The sequence below is a fragment of the Oncorhynchus keta genome, chromosome 28 (genome assembly GCF_023373465.1).
Source record: "Oncorhynchus keta strain PuntledgeMale-10-30-2019 chromosome 28, Oket_V2, whole genome shotgun sequence".
Lineage (NCBI taxonomy): Eukaryota > Metazoa > Chordata > Actinopteri > Salmoniformes > Salmonidae > Oncorhynchus > Oncorhynchus keta.
This window is the reverse complement of record NC_068448.1, coordinates 42,483,900-42,502,615: the sequence shown is the minus strand read 5'-3', so window position 1 is coordinate 42,502,615 and position 18,716 is coordinate 42,483,900. Positions and strand designations below refer to the sequence as shown.

Below are 18,716 nucleotides of genomic sequence, written 5' to 3'. Positions count from 1 at the left end.
CTTTTTGGTTCGAGGTAGAACCTCTTTGGGTTCCATGAAGAACCTTTCCACAGAGGGTTCTAAATGGAACACAACGGGGTTCTTCTACCTGAAACCACAAATCTCTCTCTCTCTCTCTCTCTCTCTCTCTCTCTCTCTCTCTCTCTCTCTCTCTCTCTCTCTCTCTCTCTCTCTCTCTCTCTCTCTCTCTCTCTCTCTCTCTCTCTCTCTCTCTCTCTCTCTCTCTCTCTCTCTCTCTCTCTCTCTCTCTCTCTCTCTCTCTCTCTCTCTCTCTCTCTCTCTCTCTCTCTCTCTCTCATATATATATATATATATCTCACTTTGTGCCCTTGATGCCATGTTGGAATCATCAATTAGAACAGACTGGGGGGCTGGGTGTTCGGCTGAGAGTGGGTGGTGTGTGTGCGTGTGAGAGACTATATGTGTGCCTGCCTGCCTCTCTGTCTGCCTACCTGTGTACTCCTGCATGTTTTTAGTAGCATTAGTATTACCACATATCTGAGTGTCAGTCTGCTAGTTTGCGGGCCGTATGACTGATTCATCTTATCATTCAACGCTGACAAGCTCCACAGAGCCAACAGAGTAGCAGCATTGATCTCCTTTAGAGGGACCCGGGGCCTTGACTTCATTAGCCCTGTTAGTGCTAAGCTGCTTTACCATGCTTACGCCTGGTTAAGCCTGCACAGTGACACACACACACACACACACACACACACACACACACACACACACACACACACACACACACACACACACACACACACACACACACACACACACACACAGATAAACGCAGAGAGAGAGGAGGGGAGGAAGATAGAGAGGGGAAGCAAAAGAAGAAAGAAAAGAAGAAGAGACAAAGGGAGCTAACGAGTCAGTTTGAGGGGAAGAGAAAGAGAGGAGAAGGAAGAGGCTGGCGACAAAGTGTGAGCGAGGGAGGAGGCGATAAAGTGTGAGGGAGAGAGACCAAGAGAAAGAGAGAAAGAAGGAGTTTAAAGTGTGAGAGTGGGGTAAGTGAAGGAGAGAAAGTGACAGAGGTATAGAGAGGGCATGGAGCGTGTGAACCTGCAGCTCTCAGAGGCCAGGGAGGGATAAAGCTCAGTGTGCTGTTTGAATGAAGGAGGCTTTCTGCAACGGAGCGATGAGCAGCCGAATCAATTAACTTGTGTTCTGATTAATGAATTATCACGCTGGTCCATCGGCAGCCTGAGTACTTAGCCCGGCTTCCCCCGTGAGGCTTTGCTGTGTTGGAAAATTAGCTTTGACCTCTGCAGTACACACAGAAACACAACAATACACACGTGTGGATGCACGGACACCCACACATACATGCACAGTCGGGCAAGGCCTTATGTTCTCCAGAGAGTTCTGTAAATTAAAACGTCTTTAAGAAAGTTATGATGAATAAGGAACTGATTGCACAGCCATTTTGTTGATGGCGATGTGACGTACAGTAATTCCTCTTTTTTGGTCCCCTTTTCCCTCCTTACACCCACTCATCCTCTCCTCCTGCCTCCCTTCTCCCTCTCCCTCACCCTCTCCCTCTTTTTCTCCTGCTAGTGTATGGCTTTGGCTGGTTTAACTACGCCCACAGCTCCCCGAGGATGGGCCATGACGGATGGGCCTGCGTGAGATTCTGATTCGATTCGGCCCATTTGATCAATTTATCGCTGTCATTTTGAAAATGAAATTAGAGGAACGTCTCCCAGAGAGTGTTTTTCCAGCACAGGTGCCATAAATATACTTAATTTGGCTCTGAGAAAGGAGGGAGAGAGAAAGAGAGAGATGGAGTGGGGAGGGAGGGAGAGAGGGATACAGAGATAGAGACCGATAGAAAGGGAGAGAAAGAAACTTTTTCTGTTGTGATGATGAGTGTGTCGAGTTGAGCAGAGTTTGGAGGTTGTCCATCGCAGTCCTTGGGAAGGAAGTGTAGAGGTCATTCAGCTACTGAAATAGCACACTGCTAGGGCCAGTAGACTTCTGCAAAAAAAAGATGGCTACACTAAGCCATCCAAAATGCATGTGTGCTAACCTACCAGATCAACACTGCCATCGGAAATAGACAGCCGGAGCATCTGACGGAGCGAGGTTGATGAGTGATTGACGCTGCCAACACACACATACAAGCGAGAGACAAGGAGAGATGAGAGAGAGATACAAAAGTATTCATCCCCCTTGGCGTTTTTTTTTCAGATTTTGTTGCATTACAACCTGTAATTTAAATGGATTTTTATTTGGATTTCATGTAATGGACATACACAAAATAGTCCAAATTGGTGAAGTGAAATAAAATAAGTTTAAAAAAACAAAACACTTCTTTTTTTTACGGAAAAGTGGTGCATGCAAATGTATTCACCCCCTTTGCTATGAAGCCCCTAAATATGATCTGTTGCAACCAATTACCTTCAGAAGTCACATAATGAGTTAAATAAAGTCCATCTGTGTGTAATCTAAATGTCGCATGATCTGTCACATGATCTCAGTATATATACACCTGCTCTGAAAGGCCCCAGAGTCTGCAACACCACTAAGCAAGTGGCACCATCAAGCAAGCGGCACCATGAAGACCAAGGAGCTCTCCAAACAGGCCAGAGACAAAGTTGTCGAGAAGTACAGATCAGGGTTGGGTTAAAAAAAATATCCAAAACTTTGAACATCCCACGGAGCCCCATTAAAGCCATTATTAAATAATTGAAAGAATATGGCACCACAACAAACCTGCCAAGAGTGGGCCGCCCACCAAAACTCACAAACCAGGCAAGGAGGCCACTAATCAGAGGCAACAAAGAGACCAAAGATAACCCTGAGCTGCAAAGCTCCACAGTGGAGATTGAAGTGTCTGTCCATAGGACCACTTTAAGCCGTACACTCCTCAGAGCTGGGCTTTATGGATGAGTGGCAAGAAAAAAGCCATCGCTTAAAGAAATAAATAAACAAACACGTTTGGTGTTCGCCAAAAGGCATGTGGGAGACTCCTCAAACATATGGAAGAAGGTACTCTGGTATGATGAGACTAAAATTGAGCTTTTTGGCCATCAAGGAAAATGTCTTGCGCAAACCCAACACCTCACATCACCCCGAGAACACCATCCCCACAGTGAAGCATGGTGGTGGCAGCATCATGCTGTGGGGATGTTTTTCAACGGCAGGGACTGGGAAACTGGTCAGAATTGAAGGAATGGTGGATGGCGTAAGTACAGGAAAATTCTTGAGGGAAACCTGTTTCATTCTCCAGACATTTGAGGACAATGACCCTAAATATTCTGCTAAAGAAACACTTGAGTGGTTCAAGGGGAAGCATTTAAATGTTTTGGAATGGCCTAGTCAAAGCCCAGACCTCAATCCAATTGAGAATCTGTGGTATGACTTAAAGATTGCTGTACACCAGCAGAACCCATCCAACTGGAGCTGGAGCAGTTTTGCCTTGAATTATGGGCAAAAACCCAGTGGCTGGATGTGCCAAGCTTATAAAGACACACCCAAGAGACTTGCAGCTGTAGTTGCTGCGAAAGGTGGCTCTACAAAGATTGCCTTCGGGGGGTGAATAGTTATGCACGCTCAAGTTTTCATTTTTTGGGGGGTCTTATTTCTTGTTTGTTTCACAATAAAACATATTTTGCATCTTCAAAGTGGTAGGCATGTTGTGTAAATCAAATGATACGACCCCCCAAAAAAAAAAAAAAAACATTTTAATTCCAGGTTGTAAGGCAACAAAATAGGAAAAATTCCAAGGGGGTGAATACTTTCGGAAGCCTCTGTAGAAGAGACGGATTGTTGTATAGGCACACTGTATTACTTATACAACTAATATAAGTGCCGGAAATGAGACAGGAGTAGAAATTAACATAGGTTTTTGTTTACTCCCAACTGGCGCAGTGGTCTAAGATACTGCATGTCACTGCAGTCCCTGGTTCGAAACCAGGCTGCATCACATCCAGCCGTGATTGGGAGTCTCATAGGGCGGTGCACAGTTGGCCCAGTGTCGTCTGGGTTTGCATATTGTTTTCTTTACAGTCTATCTTTAAATAAACATGTATATTTTAACATAACAGTTATCTTAATGTTACAATGGCAATTTTCAGAATAACCTTTCCTGAACTAAGGAAGGGTAGACTACCTCAGTTCCCAGACTTAACTCTGAGGTGTATTCTGCCCCAATGTCAGAGTTCAGTCTCTGAACTCAATGTTCAACCTTTCATGGGGTCGTCTTTCTCTTGCAGGGTAATGACAATGTACAAGTGAGTCTACAGTCACATTGTCTCTGAGTCTGAGTGGTGTATGGCCATACTTGGTTGCAACAGTATCTCATAGGTGAGTCTGGAGTATTTTCCATATTTGTAGGTTGCTGCAGTGGATGTTCAGGTGCTGGCACATAATTGTGATAGGTCTCCAGTAGCCACGTGTCTCCTCAAGATGATGTTCTCTGGCGTGTGAACCGTGTGGGGCAGAGGGCCTGTTTGTGCTACCACTGTTGCTGGTATCCACTTTGGACCTTTGCAGTAGTTCCGAGCAAGAACTCTCGCTCCAGCTCTGAAGCTTCTGTCTGTAGCTTTGCTCCGTCTCTCCACTTCTCTGTCACGTATTGGGGCGGCAGTGTAGCCTAGTGGTTAGAGTGTTGCACTAGTACCCGAAAGGTTGCAAGTTCAAATCCCCGAGCTGACAAGGTACAAATCTGTCATTCTGCCCCTGAACAGGCAGTTAACCCACTAGGCTGTCATTGAAAATAAGAATTTGTTCTTAAGTGACTTGCCTAGTTTAAATAAAGGTAAAAAAAAAAGAAAGTATGTAAAAACCTGTTTAGTCTTTGGAGGTCTCAGGTTGTCGAGTCGCGTGCAAAGCGGTCTTTTCATCATGGCTGACGTGGGTACCACTTTGGTTGTATCATGGGGGGGATCGTTTTGTAGGTCAACAGGAAGGTGTTTTGGAGCCTGTTTCCTCGTGTTGATTTTATAGCTTACTTCATTGTCTGCTTGATTCTTCAGACACAAGTTGGGGGTCATTATTGCTATTGAGTTGCGTTGGCAATCCCAAGTGACCGAAGATTGACCGTTGCTCTTCGATGGTTCTCTCTGCTCTTCACCAATGCTCTTCATCAAGTGCTCTTCATCAATGCAACCTCAGGCCATTTGCTGTCTGGGTCGACTATGACTAAGGACATACAATCCTCCAGTGGGCCTGAAAAGTCGACGTGGACTCAATGTCAAGGCTCCTTCTGGGAAGTCCCATGGGTGTAGTGGCGCTAGCTGAGGCATGTTCTGCATCTTTTGATGTGCAGAACGCGACTTGGCCTTTTCTTCGATAGCTGTATCCAAGTCTGGCCACCATGCCACAGTGACCTGAATGGTGTTCAAGCACCTGCTTTCTCTGTGGCTGCGGTATGAGGATTTGAAAGTCCCGTGACAAGCATTCAGACTGATCCGTGAGCTCGTTTCTTCTCACCGGGTAAAGCTGTCCGTCAGCTCTCCTCCCCAGCACAAGGTGACAATGTCTATGATCTCAGACATCACCGGATCCGTGGGGGTAACCTTCTTCACTTGGGCTGATGTAACTGGTGCGTTCATCACTTCCTGGAAGTAGAGGATTTCAGCCTGGGAGGGCTCAGTGTGTGCGACAGGTAAGGGAAGCCTGAAGAGTCTGTCTGCATTGCAGTTCTGCTCAGACCTGTACTAGATGTCGTATTGGTGACCAGAAAACTGTAAGACCCATTGCCACATGCGGCTGGCTGCGAGCAACAGAATGTGGGGAGTGTGGGGGGTGGTTGACCAAAGATGGAGGTGAGGGGTCTATGGTCCATCAGCAGTGTGAATCGTCATCCAAACAGAATCTGTTGGAATTCCTTAACTCTTTTGCAACCCTGTGAATTTCCTGCCAGTGTAGTTTGATCTTTTCCAGCCATGTGCATCATAGAAAAGCTGGGTGGTTGCCTTTCACGAAGTAGAGTGGTAGATTTACCTTCTGCTTGTTGAGCTCCACTGTAACATTCACACTTCCTCTCACTGGAACAATCTCACCGGTGTGCGTTTTCGGGCATCATCTCCATGGGCTCTGCTGCAAGCTGATGTCGTTTCTCCTTGTATACAGCCACAGAGAGCATTGATACGCCTGCTCCAGTGTCCACTTGCCCCCGTTCTGCTTTTCCATCCTGCAGCAGTGTTACCCATTATCCGTGTTCATTGTCTGAAATGGACAAAACATGCTCCCTCTGTGTGCTCCACGTCATGCACTTTCTTTTTGTCACTTCCTGAAGTCGCTTTTCTTTCATTCAGCCATTTTGTTTGATTCAGTCTTTTATTTTTATTTTTTTGGCACTTAACAAAAAGTATTGGTCTGTAATATTGACAGAGTATTTGAGTGCGCTGTGTAAATGTTTGAGGGAGAAAGGGAGTATGTTTACAAGAAAGTGTGTTTCTGCCTGTGTGCATGGGTTAGCACAGCTGTAAAATGCCTAGATTGGTGTGTCACACACACACAGAGTCAGGGCTTATTTATGTGTCTCTCCTTCAGCAGCCGGCGTATGGGATTGTGTCTGTAGAGAGATGATGTACACCACGATAGCCTCTGTTCCCGCTCTACATCCATCAGACTACACAGCACAGCCGCACCACATCACTTAGCTTTATAGACCTGTCTGACAAGCCATACACGCACGCGCGCACACACACACACACGCATAGACTCGCACGCGCACATACTAAGAAAAGCAACGTGTGTCCGTCCGTGTCTGTTACCGCGGGTGTACCGAACGTGAAGTATGTGAGGATGTCAAGCACACTGCATAGTTGGTGTGGCTATGTATTGTAGATCAAGTGCATTTGAGAGTGTACTTAAAGCCAGTGTCACGTCATGTAGCGGAGTTGCCAAAAAAAACTTATCTCCTGAGAAAACAAAGATGCCCCCCCATATTATACACACAACAATACCTTCATTAAAGGACAAAGTGTGCGGCACAAAGTTTGAACAACGTCAAGTGTATCAACTGTAAAGCAGCACGGCTGATTGTCTATTGTCCTCTCATTAAGTGCAATCACACAGGACACAAGCTTGGAGGCACACCCTCCGCCATCATCTTCATTACACAGAGTAGAGGGATGAAATGTCCCAATGCATACACCTACACTGTGCTGCCACTCAAAATAAGCCCCCCAGACCTGTTCACAATGTCTGCTTCCACTCTGATCATTATCCCCCCCAATCAAAACAGACAGCGCCAGCCCTCCCTCCCTCCCAACCGTACCCCACCTCGCAGTTATACTGAGGAGCACAATCACTCTCTCCACCCGCCCCCGCACATTAACACACACAAGGCTTTAACTGTGCTATGACTGATGAGATACACAGAGAGAAAACATGACAAAAAAACGTTATGATTCTGAGCGTACCGATGAGTCGTCAGTGATGCACATAGTGTGGATGATCTATTTCTCATGTAATGTCTAGAGCGACTCTATTGGCTATATGTGTGGGTGTGTGGGGACCTTGCTATCCAGGGATAACGCTATTGGCTATATGTGTGGGTGTGTGGGGACCATGCTATCCAGGGATAACGCTATTGGCTATATGTGCGGGTGTGTGGGGACCATGCTATCCAGGGATAACGCTATTGGCTATATGTGTGGGGATGCTATCCAGGGATAACGCTATTGGCTATATGTGTGGGTGTGTGGGGACCATGCTATCCAGGGATAACGCTATTGGCTATATGTGTGGGGACCATGCTATCCAGGGATAACGCTATTGGCTATATGTGTGGGTGTGTGGGGACCATGCTATCCAGGGATAACGCTATTGCACAGAACAGTAACCTTGACTCCGCATCGCTAACACATCAGGGCATAAGTGTTGATAAACAGTACTTGAGAACACACACACAGCTGCTGCTACATACACACACACACACACACACACAACACACATCTCAAACAGCGGAGGAAACACAGGTGACTGATTGAGTGTTGCCTTACCTTTCCGCGATGACACGGTGGTATCTGCAGATGAAAGGGAGGGAGAAAAAAAGAGGGGAGTGTTAGGAGTCGACAGGCTGTTGTCTCTGAGACACATCAAATGGCGGAGATGACAGCGGCAGTCGGTGATTGGTTGGGAGGGGGAACAATGTCGTGGCCCAGATGGGGAAACCAAAAGGGGGTCTCTCATCTCAGCCCTCTAACAGCACATGCACTCCACTTCAACACGCACACACACACACTCAACCACTACTGTTGCCTTTGAACGATCTTGTGGAGGGAGGTGAGCGAAGGAGGGAGGGAGAAAGGTAAAGAGGAGAGGGAGGTAGAGAGAGCGAACGAGAGAGGAAGACACTGGGCTAAATAAAATGAGAGGCCTTGAGAGTGAAGAGCAGAGGATGCCTGAAATTCCCAGTCAACTGCGATGCATTATACAAGTTACTGTGAGTGGAGATTTCTCATAAGTAGGGCAATGACATCTCAGCTCCTTGAGAGACTGCACAATCTGAAAACATGTCAGGATTTATCCCTGGGCCTAGGAAGGAGGCACTTCGGACCAATAAGGTGGGGAATAATATTATTTTTTTTTTTTGGGGGGTTGTAGGGGCTCTCTCTTCTTAATGGACGGTTCCAAAGTGCCACAACAACAGAGGGAAGAGTAGGAGTGAAAATAGTATATCTTGCTTATGGTTCGCATAAAATATTTACCACAAGTCTGTTTGTAAGCTCCCAAGGTTTCATTTTTATGTGATAGACTTCTCAAGTCGGGAGGACTGCGAAATTAAATAAAAGTGTTAAAAAAAATGTGTTTCTGTTGCGCTCAGTGGTCCAAATCCTTGATCACATTTGTGTACTGGCCGGACGCCCAAGAAGCCCAAACGGCCGCAGACAGGGGAAGCCTGTAATAATTGAATCCGGGGTGGATTTGCGTCGGGTTGGGCTAAAGGGGAGATATAATCTACTGCTTTGCCTAATTGCCAGAATAAAGATGGCCTCCATTGTTGCGTTTGGCATCGATCAAAGCAGCGCGGCGTGCGATTGGGCATAGGGTTTTAAGGCTTTAGCTGCTTTTTGTTTGGCGAGGTGTTCTGGGGGATTTGGGCCAATATTCCCCCGCTGGTTATTACACTCGTCTGACTGTCTGTTACGGGTAGCTTCACAGCAGTGAGATGGCCCTACCTGGACACAAACTACCTTCTTCTAACTGGTACAGTTGGTGTTGGCATGTTCTGGTGCCATGCCACATTCCATCATGCCAACTCTACCGTCGCCATTGGACAAACCGTGCAGCCATGAGTGCTGTGGATTTAAAACGGTCTACAGATAAACGGTGAAAAACAAAGGCTGAATCTTGTTCACTGTAGGACTTGACACGGGGCCCCACTACATCACCACTCGTGTCAACAGGGGCGAAACAGCGCCTTTTACTTCTTAAAAGGCGGCTAGAGAAATGTGGCTCCGAAAAACTACCGCCGCACTGTCGAGAGCGTCTTGACCGGTTGCATCATGGCCTGTTACGGGTGGTGCTCCGTCCACAACCACAAGGCCCTCCAGCGGGTGGTGAAGACGGCCCAGTACATCACTGAGTCCATGTTCCCACCCATTCAGCAGTGGTGTAAAGAACTTAAGTAAAAAATACTTTAAAGGAATACATACGTCGTTATTTGTATTTTACTATTTACATTTTTGACAACTTCTCCTTCACTACATTCCTAAAGTAAATTATGTACTTTTTACTCCATAAATTTTCCCTTACACCCAAAAGTACTCGTTACATTTCACACAATTCACACACTTATCGAGAGAACATCCATGGTCATCTCTATTACTTCTGATCTTGCGGACTCACTAAACACATGCTTCGTTTGTAAATGATCTCTTTTTCCCACAACTGCCATTCAGGACCTTGACTTGAACACTGCCTGAGGAAGTACCGCAGCATCAAGAACCCCACACACCCACGAGCTGTTCACTTAATTACCGCCGAACAGACGGTATCGGAACATAAGGTCTGATATCAACAGGCTCAGAGACAGTTTCTATCTGCAAGACATCAGACTGCTGAAACACTTGAACTGGACTGACCACCTGCACTGACTCTCTGCACCTTAGCACCCACGCACTCACTCACTCACTCACTCACTCACTCACTCACTCACTCACTCACTCACTCACTCACTCACTCACTCACTCACTCACTCACTCATTGTTGCATCTTTGAGAAGGAACCTGCAAGTAAGCATTTAGTTGGACAGTGTATACCTTGTGTATCCTGCATATACAGTGGGGCAAAAAAGTATTTAGTCAGCCACCAATTGTGCAAGTTCTCCCACAAAATAATCCAGAAAATCACATTGTAGGATTTGTAATTTATTTATTAGAAAATTATGGTGGAAAATAAGTATTTGGTCAATAACAAAAGTTTATCTCAATACTTTGTTATATACCCTTGTTGGCAATGACAGAGGTCAAATGTTTTCTGTAAGTCTTCACGAGGTTTTCACACACTGTTGCGGGTATTTTGGCCCATTCCTGCATGCAGATCTCCTCTAGAGCAGTGATGTTTTGGGGCTGTTGCTGGGCAACACGGACTTTCAACTCCCTCCAAAGATTTTCTATGGGGTTGAGATCTGGAGACTGGCTAGGCCACTCCAGGACCTTGAATTGCTTCTTACGAAGCCACTCCTTCGTTGCCCGGGCGGTGTCTTTGGGATCATTGTCATGCTAAAAGACCAAGCCACGTTTCATCTTCAATGCCATTGCTGATGGAAGGAGGTTTTCACTCAAAATCTCACGATACATTGCCCCATTCATCCTTTCCTTTACACGGATCAGTCGTCCTGGTCCCTTTGCAGAAAAACAGCCCCAAAGCATGTTGTTTCCACCCCCATTCTTCACAGTAGGTATGGTGTTCTTTGGATGCAACTCAGCAATTGAGTTTTTCAAAAAAATTATATTTTGGTTTCATCTGACCATATGACATTCTCCCAATCTTCATCCAAATGCTCTCTAGCAAACTTCAGACGGGCCTGGACATGTACTGGCTTAAGCAGGGGGACACGTCTGGCACTGCAGGATTTGAGACCCTGGCGGCGTAGTGTGTTACTGATGGTAGGCTTTGTTACTTTGGTCCCAGCTCTCTGCAGGTCATTCACTAGGTCCCCCCGTGTGGTTCTGGGATTTTTGCTCACCGTTCTTGTGATCATTTTGACCCCACGGGGTGAGATCTTGCGTGGAGCCCCAAATCGAGGGAGATTATCAGTGGTCTTGTATGTCTTCCATTTCCTAATAATTGCTCCCACAGTTGATTTCTTCAAACCAAGCTGCTTACCCATTGCAGATTCAGTCTTCCCAGCCTGGTGCAGGTCTACAATTTCGTTTCTGGTGTCCTTTGACAGCTCTTTGGTCTTGGCAATAGTGGAGTTTGGAGTGTGACTGCTTGAGGTTGTGGACAGGTATCTTTTATACTGATAACAAGTTCAAACAGGTGCCATTAATACAGGTAACGAGTGGAGGACAGAGGAGCCTCTTAAAGAAGAAGTTACAGGTCTGTGAGAGACAGAAATCTTGCTTGTTTGTAGGTGACAATACTTATTTTCCACCATCATTTGCAAATAAATTCATTAAAAATCCTACAATGTGATTTTCCCCTCATTTTGTCTGTCATAGTTGATGTGTACCTATGATGAAAATTACAGGCCTCTCTCATCTTTTTAAGTGGGAGAACTTGCACAATTAGTGGCTGACTAAATACTTTTTTTGCCCCACTGTACGACTAATACAACTTGAAAATGGTTATATCTCTCAAATCAAATCAAATCAAATGTTATTTGTCACATACACATGGTTAGCAGATGTTAATGCGAGTGTAGCGAAATGCTTGTGACAATGCAGTGATAACCAACAAGTAATCTAACTAACAATTCCAAAACTACTGTCTTATACACAGTGTAAGGGGATAAAGAATATGTACATAAGGATATATGAATGAGTGATGGTACAGAGCAGCATACAGTAGATGGTATCGAGTACAGTATATACATATGAGATGAGTATGTAGACAAAGTAAACAAAGTGGCATAGTTAAAGTGGCCAGTGATACATGTATTACATAAGGATGCAGTCGATGATATAGAGTACAGTATATACGTATGCATATGAGATGAATAATGTAGGGTAAGTAACATTATATAAGGTAGCATTGTTTAAAGTGGCTAGTGATATATTTACATCATTTCCCATCAATTCCCATTATTAAAGTGGCTGGAGTTGGGTCAGTGTCAATGACAGTGTGTTGGCAGCAGCCACTCAATGTTAGTGGTGGCTGTTTAACAGTCTGATGGCCTTGAGATAGAAGCTGTTTTTCAGTCTCTCGGTCCCAGCTTTGATGCACCTGTACTGACCTCGCCTTCTGGATGATAGCGGGGTGAACAGGCAGTGGCTCGGGTGGTTGATGTCCTTGATGATCTTTATGGCCTTCCTTTAACATCGGGTGGTGTAGGTGTCCTGGAGGGCAGGTAGTTTGCCCCCGGTGATGCGTTGTGCAGACCTCACTACCCTCTGGAGAGCCTTACGGTTGAGGGCGGAGCAGTTGCCGTACCATACAGCCCGCCAGGATGCTCTCGATTGTGCATCTGTAGAAGTTTGTGAGTGCTTTTGGTGACAAGCCGAATTTCTTCAGCCTCCTGAGGTTGAAGAGGCGCTGCTGCGCCTTCTTCACGACGCTGTCAGTGTGAGTGGACCAATTCAGTTTGTCTGTGATGTGTATGCCGAGGAACTTAAAACTTGCTACCCTCTCCACTACTGTTCCATCGATGCGGATAGGGGGGTGTTCCCTCTGCTGTTTCCTGAAGTCCACAATCATCTCCTTAGTTTTGTTGACGTTGAGTGTGAGGTTATTTTCCTGACACCACACTCCGAGGGCCCTCACCTCCTCCCTGTAGGCCGTCTCGTCGTTGTTGGTAATCAAGCCTACCACTGTTGTGTCGTCCGCAAACTTGATGATTGAGTTGGAGGCGTGCGTGGCCACGCAGTCGTGGGTGAACAGGGAGTACGGGAGAGGGCTCAGAACGCACCCTTGTGGGGCCCCCGTGATGAGGATCAGCGGGGAGGAGATGTTGTTGCCTACCCTCACCACCTGGGGGGCGGCCCGTCAGGAAGTCCAGTACCCAGTTGCACAGGGCGGGGTCGAGACCCAGGGTCTCGAGCTTGATGACGAGCTTGGAGGGTACTATGGTGTTGAATGCCGAGCTGTATTCCTCTTGTCCAGGTGGGTTAGGGCAGTGTGCAGTGTGGTTGAGATTGCATCGTCTGTGGACCTATTTGGGCGGTAAGCAAATTGGAGTGGGTCTAGGGTGTCAGGTAGGGTGGAGGTGATATGGTCCTTGACTAGTCTCTCAAAGCACTTCATGATGACGGAAGTGAGTGCTACGGGGCGGTAGTCGTTTAGCTCAGTTACCTTAGCTTTCTTGGGAACAGGAACAATGGTGGCCCTCTTGAAGCAATCCCTCATTGAAAGAGAGTGACCTTAACCACTCAGAAAGAGAGAGAGAGAGACGTCTATATCCAAGAAGAAAATATCTTCTAAAATATGAATGTAACTCTATCATATTAATGAAAACAGAAACACAATGTGGACTCTGTTGGTATCTCAACCCGATCGTCCCTCGATTCACTATCTATAATGCATAACCACTATTTGACGCTCCACTTCTGGAAAGTACTCATGCGATCATGTGGAAGAAGTGATATGCAGTTTAAAGCCCTCAAACAGTGAGACGGCAGAACAGCAGTCTGTCCTCTACACACATGTACGCGATATGGAGAGTGAATTACTCATCCCACATGTAAAAAACAGGTGTGTTTTTATCATTGTGAATATTTACTTTAAAGTTGCTTCATCCATTTTTGGACTTCTGAATTCATGATATGTACCCATTGATCCTTGAAGAATAGAACTTGCCTCGTGAGCTTAGTTCAACAGTCACACACAGTTGTTTGTAAACAAAGCCAACGTCAACAAACACTACAGTACACATCCTCAAAACCTGGTTAAAACTATGATGCTCATATCTTGAATAGGCGATCCTTGCATCCATAGCTCTGTCTATGAATTTAAGAGTGGTTACATTTCTCCAGCCCCTACCCCTCCGATTTTTTTTGACAGAAACAGAGGCGAAGAGAACGCCTTGCTATTGTTTCAATGGCAGTGGAGGAGGTGGACAGCTTCAAGTTCCTCGGTATCCAAATCACTGAAGACTTCAAAACGGTCCTAGCACACACGCACAGTCATGAAGAATGCGCGATAGTGTCTCTTCCCCCTCAAGGAGGTTGAAAAAGGTTTGGGCATGGGCCCTCAAATCCTGAAAAGTTTCTACAGCTGCACTATTGAGAGCATATTGACTGGCTGCATCACTGCTTGGTATGGCAACAGCACCGCCCTCCATCGCATGGTGCTACAGAGGGTTGTGCGGACAGCCCCGTCACTACATCACCGGGACCGAGCTCCCTGCCACCCAGGACCTCTATACCCACTGTTCCTAGGCCGTCATTGTAAATGAGAATTTGTTCATAACTGACTTACCTAGTTAAACAAAGGTTAAATATTATTTTATTTTTAAACAGGCGGTGTGAAAAGGCCTGGAAAATCGCCAAAGACTCCAACCAAGCACACACAAACAAGCTGTTGCTACTCTGTTTATCGTATATCCTGTTGCCTAGTCCCCTTACCCCTATACATATCTACCTCCATCACTCCTGTATCCCTGTTAATATGGTATTGAAAGACTTAAAAAATAATAATAATAATAAGCATTTACAGTATATTGTATGCTTACTTCCTTATTTCATATTCTTATTTCATATTCTTATTTCAGTTTTGTTGTTGTTGTAATACATTGCTATTGATTATTGCATGGTCGAGTTTTGAGTTTGCAACAAAGGCATTTCACTGTACTTGAAACTTGAAATGTGTGTGTTTTTATCATTGTGAACTAAATGCTACTTTGACAGCCAGGATAACCAAGATGGGGAAAGAAGGAAGCAATACTGCTGTAATGATAGTGATCTTCCCCGTAATGATAGTGATCTTCCCCGTAATGATAGTGATCTTCCCCGTAATGATAGTGATCTTCCCCGTAATGATAGTGATCTTCCCCGTAATGATAGTGATCTTCCCCAGCAGCAGCTGAAAATTATCTGATGACAAACAGTAAACGCTTTTCCGTCTTAACACGCGTCAATACGTGGCATGAAAAAGCCCCGTGATGGCTTCCCGTGTTCAGATAAATATTGGGCTGTTTGGAAGGTAAAGCTCTTTTTCCCCCTCAGACCATCGATTGGCTGGTTTTCTGCCTGGTCGCTGGTGGCTTAGATGGATTTGGAGGCTAATATCCAGTGAATATGTGTGTGGCGTTTTGATGCGGCTGCACGCCCAGCACTACACTCCTGCGGGTTGGGTATTATGTATTCGTCAATACAGTGATCCCAGTCATCCCACTCAGTCGCAGGCTTATGCAAGAACAGCTAACGCCAGCCCTGAAATGCCCAATAACCTGCCTGTAAAGGAGGGACAGACTGCATGCATATGGTAGTGGTGGACACACACTTGCGACATGACAAACACACGCAGCTAGCTTGTAACTCTCAACCTCTTTTTCTTTCTCTGTTTTGTCTTTGTGCGCCTTTCTCTCAGCAGGACGGGGAGAGAGAGACAGATAAATATTGTGAAGGTTCAATACTATTGTTTCTTGTTGTTGTTATTGTGTGTAATACTACAATGATAAGACACAGGACAGTGGTCAAACAAAGTGACTGACCTAAAAAGCTAATCAGGCATTGGCTGGAACACGCGTGTTGACATTTGCAACACTGATCAGCCATTCGGATCAAGGGATTTCGAGGCATTTATCCCCCCACCCCCCCAAAAAAAAAAAAATCGATGCATTTTAATGGGCTTGTTACGATGAACAACAACAGAGAAAGAAGAGGGGAAAAAAATAGTAATATTCATTGTCAACCAGGATTACTCCTCAGTCCTGACCTATATATCCGCTTGCCTTTCTGCCCGGTAGAAGGCTACTCAAGTCTACTGTTCAAATGGCTATTGTTCATGAACGCAAGATCAGACTCGAGTGTAGTAAAAGTGGCCTCGTGGAAAGAGGGAAACGTCCTAAAAATATATAGATTTTCTAAATCGTTCCAAAACTCAGACCAAAACCATGAGGTCTGAATATTATTATTATAATTTTTTTTTTTTTTAAACCTTTCAAGAGAAACATCCCCTTTCTCTGCCTGGAATGCAATAAGGAGCCGTAGCTGGAAATGTATCAATTTGCAGCAGAGATTTTTTTTTAAGTAAAAAAAAAAGACTTCAGCCACATCCCTGAGAACTCATCTCTCCCAGGCCTTATAATAGTCAGCAGTTTTGAAGAGCTGGGTTGTTGTGATTTCAGGAGTTGCTGGAGGCGTGTAAAGTACTGACCAGAAGTGAAAAGGTCTTTCTCTCTTTGATAATGATAGTGACAGCAGACAACCATTTTAAGGGGACATAAGCCTCAAAATTGCTTTTTTACAGCTCTGGGTGTGAATCTCCTTCACTCTCTTCTGCCCTCTCTGTTCTTCCCTCAATTCATATTCCTTGCTTTCCTTTTCTGTCCAGAGGATAGTGCGTGGTCAATGTACAGTAGATGCATCCATCTGAAGCAGGTAAACTTGAGATGGATCCAAACCTACCTTTGTCTTCTGAAGCATCCCACCAGTTCCTTCTGTTCGTTATGACATGTTGTAACCAGACTAAACCGTGGACGCGTGACGATTGAAAAGGGCTGGTAGTGTGTTGCTTTTGAAAGATGGTATGTTGCGAGCCATGTTGCTACTGAGGGGGTCCGCCTGGACTGCTTATACATCACAGACAGTGTGAGTGAATTAGAGTGCATTGGAAAACTGTCTCCCATTGACCTCTTTAAGTTGTGGCCTTCTAAGACGCTGTCCTGGGAATAGCTTTAATTAAAGCCAGAAATTGGGTTCGATTTTTATACCCCTCCTGAACTGAAGAATCCTCATAGCTAATCACCACTTCATCAAGACAAATGAAAACCATATCGGCCAAGATGAACGTGTGTGTGTGTGTGTGTGTGTGTGTGTGTGTGTGTGTGTGTGTGTGTGTGTGTGTGTGTGTGTGTGTGTGTGTGTGTGTGTGTGTGTGTGTGTGTGTGTGTGTGTGTGTCAGAGGCATGTACAGGACTGCAGACATAAACAAACGCAGCTGTCCTCAGATGATGAAGCACTACAGTGATATATTGAAGCTTTAATGTAATTAGGATAAATTCCTCTACTGTGGCTTGCCCTTACTAAATCACCCCCCATTCCACCTGAGTGAACCTGGCCATGCTGACACCACATCACTCCCAGTTATAAAACCCACACATTGACAGATGGTGGCCCCCGGTCACACTTGACCTCTGACCTGGAAGTTAATGAGTCCAATTGAGCTGGTGTCGTGGCTGCTCATGTCCGTGATGTAGTCCCATAGGCTGGTCCTATAAGACCCTACAGAGTCGTAGTAGGCTTGTTCAGCCAAGTTTCCCTTGGGGGGGGAAGCTCCGCCGCGTCACTCCAGTTCCTTATCGCTCTATTAGCAAGATCTCGGGATGCTAAATACACCTATGCTTTATAAAAGGTGAAACAGTGTCTTGTGTGTTTGTAGCGAGTCTCTGGAGTTGCAAGACCACTGGCTGGGTGTGTCAAGTCACTATGGTGGGAGGATTCTATCAACAGAGTTTCCGGCAAGTGTCCTAGCTATTGGGTAGTGGTATGGTATGTTGTCGTCTTCTGAGCCTTTTGCGTCCTCTACGCCTTTCGTTTTTCACCAGCTCAGGTATATACATGCAAGACAGGTTTCTACTCCATGCCAATGAGTTTCCTGAGGCAGTGTGCTCCTTAAGATCGTAAACACGGGAACACTTGCAGTCTCACTCTGTCTCCCTCTTCTCCATGTCTTGTAGTTATTTTAACAAACGTCTTGTCTCTGGGTGAGTTAGCAGCGGTAGCTAGCGGGCTTGTTAAGACAAGAGGGAGAGGCTGCTGATGTTGGGTCATGATCCCGCATGATGCATGTTGCCCCCCTCCCCTCCCCGTCTGCTGAGAGAAAGGTCAGCGCTGCTGTTATTCTCTACTGACGGAGAGCAGGCTGCAGGCGGACCACGCAAACAGGAAGACGTCACCTTTTTACAGGAAGCTCTGGATTACAGCGCCGAGGAGAGTTCACCGCCACAGAGTTGACACTACTTCAGCAGCGTGCACATTCATTATTTCCCCCTCGGTCTTTGCTGAACGGGAGTGTGTCGAGAGAAGTGGACGCTATTTGCACTGTACTCGCAGTGCTCTTTGAAAGCACACACAGAGAACAGAGGTAGTCTGGTGCGTCTGAGAGTGAGGTGAACATGGGTGTCAGGCTGTACTTGCCCCTCTATTGTCTAACAAAGCATTAGTGCTCATGTAGCAAATAAAAAAGTATCCCCGACTCGGACTCCCTTGGAAAGGCTAAAGGAACAACACAATTTGCCACTAAGCATAATAATAATCATTTAGCAAGCGGTAAGTAACAGATGTCTTTTTTTCCGTATCACATGAGTTTTTTCCCCCTCTCTTTCTCTATCCCCCTAAAACACTGGCATACAATGACAGTGTTAGTAAATCAAAATGCTATTAAAGCCCATACCTTCCCTCTTTTAAAGAAAGGAAGAGAACAGGAAG

The 18,716-nt window shown here is 45.6% G+C and overlaps 1 protein-coding gene across 3 annotated transcripts in view; it reads right to left on the bottom strand.

Annotated features, from left to right (window-relative positions):
- Positions 1-18,716, bottom strand: part of LOC118361381 (cadherin-4-like) — a 351,441-nt gene that overhangs the window by 176,467 nt on the left and 156,258 nt on the right. For 2 of the 3 annotated variants that reach the window (XM_052483099.1, XM_052483098.1), the window contains exon 3: positions 7,962-7,985. The exons of the other annotated variant lie outside the window; for it this stretch is intronic. Coding sequence is in view for 1 of the 2 variants with exons in the window: in XM_052483098.1 (XP_052339058.1) it covers positions 7,962-7,985 (24 nt within the window). In the remaining variant the exon portion in view is untranslated. The remainder of the gene's footprint in view (positions 1-7,961; positions 7,986-18,716) is intronic. 3 annotated transcript variants of the gene reach the window in all.